This window comes from Rhinopithecus bieti, unplaced genomic scaffold (assembly GCF_001698545.2).
Source record: "Rhinopithecus bieti isolate Rb0 unplaced genomic scaffold, ASM169854v2 scaffold_63303, whole genome shotgun sequence".
In the NCBI taxonomy this organism is placed as follows: domain Eukaryota; kingdom Metazoa; phylum Chordata; class Mammalia; order Primates; family Cercopithecidae; genus Rhinopithecus; species Rhinopithecus bieti.
The window spans coordinates 178,194-183,196 of NW_016823941.1; the positions used below are offsets into that span (position 1 = coordinate 178,194).

The following is a 5,003-nucleotide window of genomic DNA, read 5'->3' on the forward strand; positions in this document are numbered from 1 at the left end:
CTTTTTTTTTTTTTTTAAAGTCTTCACTTTTCTTTCTTTTAAAATGCAATAAATTATATTACAACATGCAGTTTATGGTGAGTTATTAGATACTGAACAATTGATTTTCCATTATTTTAATGCAAATTCTACATTGCTTTTTTACTATATAAAGCCATTTGTTTTCAGCTCCATGCTACAAAGACCACAGATGTTCATTGCCTAGAGCAGTGTCTGATACATAGTAGTTGCTTGAAGTTTGTTAAGTGACTAAATTAAGGAGGATCTTACATATAACCATATTTAAAATTACATATTATTATTTATAGTTTTTTCCCACATAATAAGAATTATTACTATTTTCTTTATCCTCTGACCTCCTTGAACCAACTATTTCTCTCTTTTTGTGGGAGTTTTATCCTTTTGTATTTAATCTGAATCTTTTGAAATTCTAAAGATACAATCACTTAACCCTCTCTTCCATGCACTTTCTTTTCTTAGTTTCAGACAACAATGTGAAAATAATGGTGCTTATGTCTTTGTAATAACAGAACTTTCTTTGTCTTTTCTTTAGCCCCATTTTAATCCTCAATGACTCATATGTAAGAAATGAACTGTGCAGCTGTGGTGGATCTAAGCCCTTGGCAACAACTCGATGGGCAAACAAGTGGTCTCTCACAATGGATGGTCCTTAGCTTTGAATTATTTACTGTCCAGTTTTAACAATGGAATTATATCATCAAATAGTGCCTTGGACTTTTAAAGTTTGATAAGACCTTTAAGATCCATTTCCTTATTTTACAGACCTTGTTCCAACAATTATCTCCACCTTCTGTCAAGGTCGTAACATATATCTTTCTCTGCTAGGGTGACCAACTTTCCTGGTTTTCCTGAGACTGTCCAATTTTCCTGAGACTATCCTGGTTTTAACATCGAAAGTCTCTCATCCTGAAAAACTCAGTGTTGGGCAAACCAAGATGGTTGGTTACCCTACTGCTAGCTTCCATCTTTCACTCTAGGTTCAAATCATTCCTATGCTAAAAAGAACTTCTTATCCCTTTATCTTGTTGTCTTCTCTGTCCTCCTGTCCTGTCTTCCTCTTTTCCTTGTCAGAAAAAGAAAACTGAACATTTAATTTTCACTTGAAATACCTACTCCTTCTTCCACTCGCTGCTCAGCTAGACCTACTTCTGAGGCTTCTGCCCTCCACTGAAATTGCTCTCACCACATCTAGTGAACACTCTGCAATACTGATCTTACTTTACTTCAATGTTTCATTGGGCACACTTGGTCACCCTCTTCCTCTCAAAATTCTCACTCTCTCCTTGAAATTTCTACACTCCTCATTTCCCCTAATCTCTCCACCTATTTGTTCCTTTTCGGGCTCTCAAGAGATCCCGTTCCTCTCTTTGCCCATTAAAATTTGATATGTAGGCACTCAATGTGTATGAGCTGAATGAGAAAATAACTCCTAAATATTTTTTTTTTCTCCTCAAACCTCAGATTTTATTATTTCCTTGTGGAAGGAATATTAGCTTTCCAAGCTGAGCATATCACAGTCCTTTACTCTGTCCCCCATGCACAGAACATCTCCCGCCCACACACACCATCAAGTTGTGTTTTTAATATTGCTCTTCAATAATTTTATCCTGAATGAGCATGAAGGGTTCTGAATCAGAGGCAGATTTCATTTAATTACCTTACAGTAAATATTGTTGCTGCGCCCTTCCTTTGCCCAAAGACTTACCCACAGGGCAACATGATGAAGGCTGATGAAATATTTTCCTACTTGAGTGGCTGGGTACTCCATAAGTGGGAGACTAGGAAAAATCTTTTCCCTCTGCTTATAAAGGAGGAGGCTGCTATCCCTCTCTCCTTCTGAAAGATTCTCTGTGGAAACATAATGCGCCTGAGTTCTAACTCCAGCTTCTCCAGAAACCAGCTAGCCCTATGTGTCTCATGTTTTACAATCTAGAAATGTCTCCAAGGTCTGGGTTTCATATTTTTGAAATGTAAATACCTAGAGAGATACCCACTCCAGTCTTTCTGACAACACAGAGTTTAGCTTAGGAACCTACCCTGAGCTATAACCATTTGACCCTCTTGGATCAGAGAAATGAACTAGACAAATCGCTACAGATCTAATCTCCATGGTGTGGGAAGTTTCTCAGGAGGCTAGAGCATTCTGTAGGTGAACTGAGACATCCAGGGAAGTTTATTTCCTCATACTTAGTTGAATTCCACCCAGCATTTGCTCATCTACTCAATCTAGACACTGAGAGTCATTCTTGTTTCTTTTTCTCTCTTCTCTCCAGTATCTATTCAGTCACCAAATTTTCACACTTCAGATTTTTAGACACTCCCTTATTCTATCCCTGTCATTTTTCCTGGTACCATTGCCCTGAGTCAGATCCTCATAATCTTGTACTGAATTCTTACAATCGCCTCATTATCTCTCTGATTCCATTTCTGTTCTTCTCGAATACATACTCTGTATTTACATCAGGAAAATCTATTTGAAACACACATTTCCTGTGCCACTCCCTTGGTTAAAACCGTTCAAAGATTCCTGATTACCTTCAAGGCAACACCTAAGCCTCTTAGCAGACCATATATGATCATAGAGAGGCAGAGCTTCAAATTCTGGTTTAAAAATCTAATATATTTCCAGATAATGATAGTGTCTTTTTCATCTTTGGACATGCCCTCTGCTTGTTCTTTATGCTCTAGAAACACTGGCCTGCTTGAGATATCAATATATACCATACTGTTCTATGTCCTATGTCTCTGCACTTGCATTTTCCTCTTCTTGGAATGTCCTCTAGCATACTCTTCCTTGAATAAATCATGTTCATGCTTTTGAATTCTATATGATTACTAGCTTCTCCTGGAAGCTTTTCCTGATTTTCTTCCCCATATTGTGCAAGTCTATAGCACTGTCTACATTGTATTGAAATTATTTACGTGTTTGACTCTTCCATTATATGTTAAAAGTTCCTATATAGAAAGGGCTGTTTTGCATTCAACTTTGTATTTCCAGTTTCAAGTACAACCACTGACACATGACAGTTCAATAGAGGGAGCCATTATTATTTTTATAATTAGTAATGTCAGTATTAATTGCCTCCAGCCAGGTCCAAACAGAGAACTAGGCGTAATGATAATTTACTTGAATCTGGGAAACTTAATTGTATGAAAAAACACACAAGAGTACAGCAACTGTACACACACACACACACACACACACACACAGATTTCAAGTGAAATATTAGGAGAATCAGCTTTATATGCAAGCAAAGTAAATAACTCATGTATCCAGCATGATTTTAGGGTACAGAAATATCCTATTATTCAGAAATTTCTTCCCTATCTATAGGCTGAATCCTAATATTCTACTTACAGAGCTCCAGTATTTTGGTTCAAACGCCTTCCCTTTCTCTGTTGAGTTGTAAATAACTGTGGATGATGAATCATTTTGCAAAGTATCAGACTCAGGATTCTTTTGAATGGTGAACACCACTAAGATTTTATTAAAAAATGTGTCATACAATACAGCTGTGGAACACTTCTGTAACATAATGGTGTATCTGAATTTCGAGGAAGAATACTGCTAATTTGTTTTTCTCCAGTGAAAGAACAGGGCTTAAATTCAGCAGGCAACATTGCTAAAAGTAAGATAGAGTTGAAAAAAGTTACAGAAATTAAGCCCTAGATCAGGGCAAATATTATTACTGTTATTGTTAAACAGATATATTAGCATGTATGTAGCATGCACTTAATAATTTTATTAATACCCTCACTTCTGAGATCAAAGAACCTGGGTCAGTAACTCTTTTCAATGGTGTCAGAGTATCTGTTAGGTTATTCTAGGCTCATGGTATGCCTCGCGATCCTTTTAGCACTCAATTATGTAGGAACTTACTGTTTCCACTCTGCTTCTACTGTTAATTTTCTCCCTTCTTTGGATCTAGAAACTTTTTGAAGGCAGAAACTATTCATTTTGTTTTTCTCTTGATCCCCTGGATAAAGGAAGATTACAGATTAAACATTAATTCTAGGTCTGTTCATTTATAGAAACTAGTGCCTGCAATTCCTACATCCATAATAGCTCAAAACATTTCTACTATTCTCGAAGAGGTCACAATGGATGATGTAATGGCTATTTTTCAAAAGTATTGAGACTTTTCACTTAGCTTACCTATTTTATACCTTGTCAGACATTTTGACAGAATTAACTGGTGATTATCAGTTGGATTAATTGTATACTTTAATATAGCCTAAGGTCCTGTAAATGACCCTTAAGGCTTCCCGTTATATTCTGGATATCCATTATTTTGGGTATGTTTAAGTCTTCATTAGCCACGCTAGAGCTTTGCAATATATACCTTGCAACCTTACCTGTAGATTTCAAGTATGGCTGTCAGGTTAGGTAAACAAAGCACTCTTATCTCAATGAGAGGGCATTAACTGTTGGGAATGCTCCCCCTATCTCCCCAGAATAGCTTTACAAACAAAGTGCTTTCCTCATTAACAGATAGACCCATGTAGCCTTTTTAAAAAATCATTTTATAACCATCAGTGTATAAACAAAAGAGATAGAAATTGACCTGAGAGTTTCATAAACAAGTTCTAAGCACCCAGGATTAATTTTGAGAAGAATGCCACAAGCCAAATAAGCACTTCTTTTCATCTCCTTTCACAGGCCTTCAAGAGGGAATTGAAAACTAAAGAACCTGTAATCATGAGTACTCTTGAGACTGTACGAATATTTCTGACAGAGCAGCCTTTGGAAGGACTAGAGAAACTCTACCAGGAGCCCAGAGGTAATTGAATGTGGAACTATAATAACATATTGATAGAAGGATCAGTGGTGACAGAGCAGCCCATCCATTCTTGCTGCCAGGGCCTGGATAGCTCTCATATTTTCTTGGTTAAATAGAATCAATTCAAATTAAGCATAGATGCTGAAAAAAAAAATAAGGACTCATAAACTACCATGCATAAATCTGTTGCACATTCATAAA

At 36.6% G+C, this 5,003-nt stretch overlaps 1 protein-coding gene across 1 annotated transcript in view; it reads left to right on the plus strand.

The window, feature by feature from the left end:
• LOC108521975 (dystrophin-like) overlaps positions 1 to 4,802 on the plus strand; it is a gene marked incomplete at its 3' end in the record, with an annotated part of 169,929 nt that extends 165,127 nt beyond the window's left edge. The window contains exon 5 of the mRNA XM_017862078.1: positions 4,682 to 4,802. Coding sequence (XP_017717567.1) covers positions 4,682 to 4,802 — 121 coding nt within the window. The remainder of the gene's footprint in view (positions 1 to 4,681) is intronic.
• Positions 4,803 to 5,003: the final 201 nt, after the last annotated feature.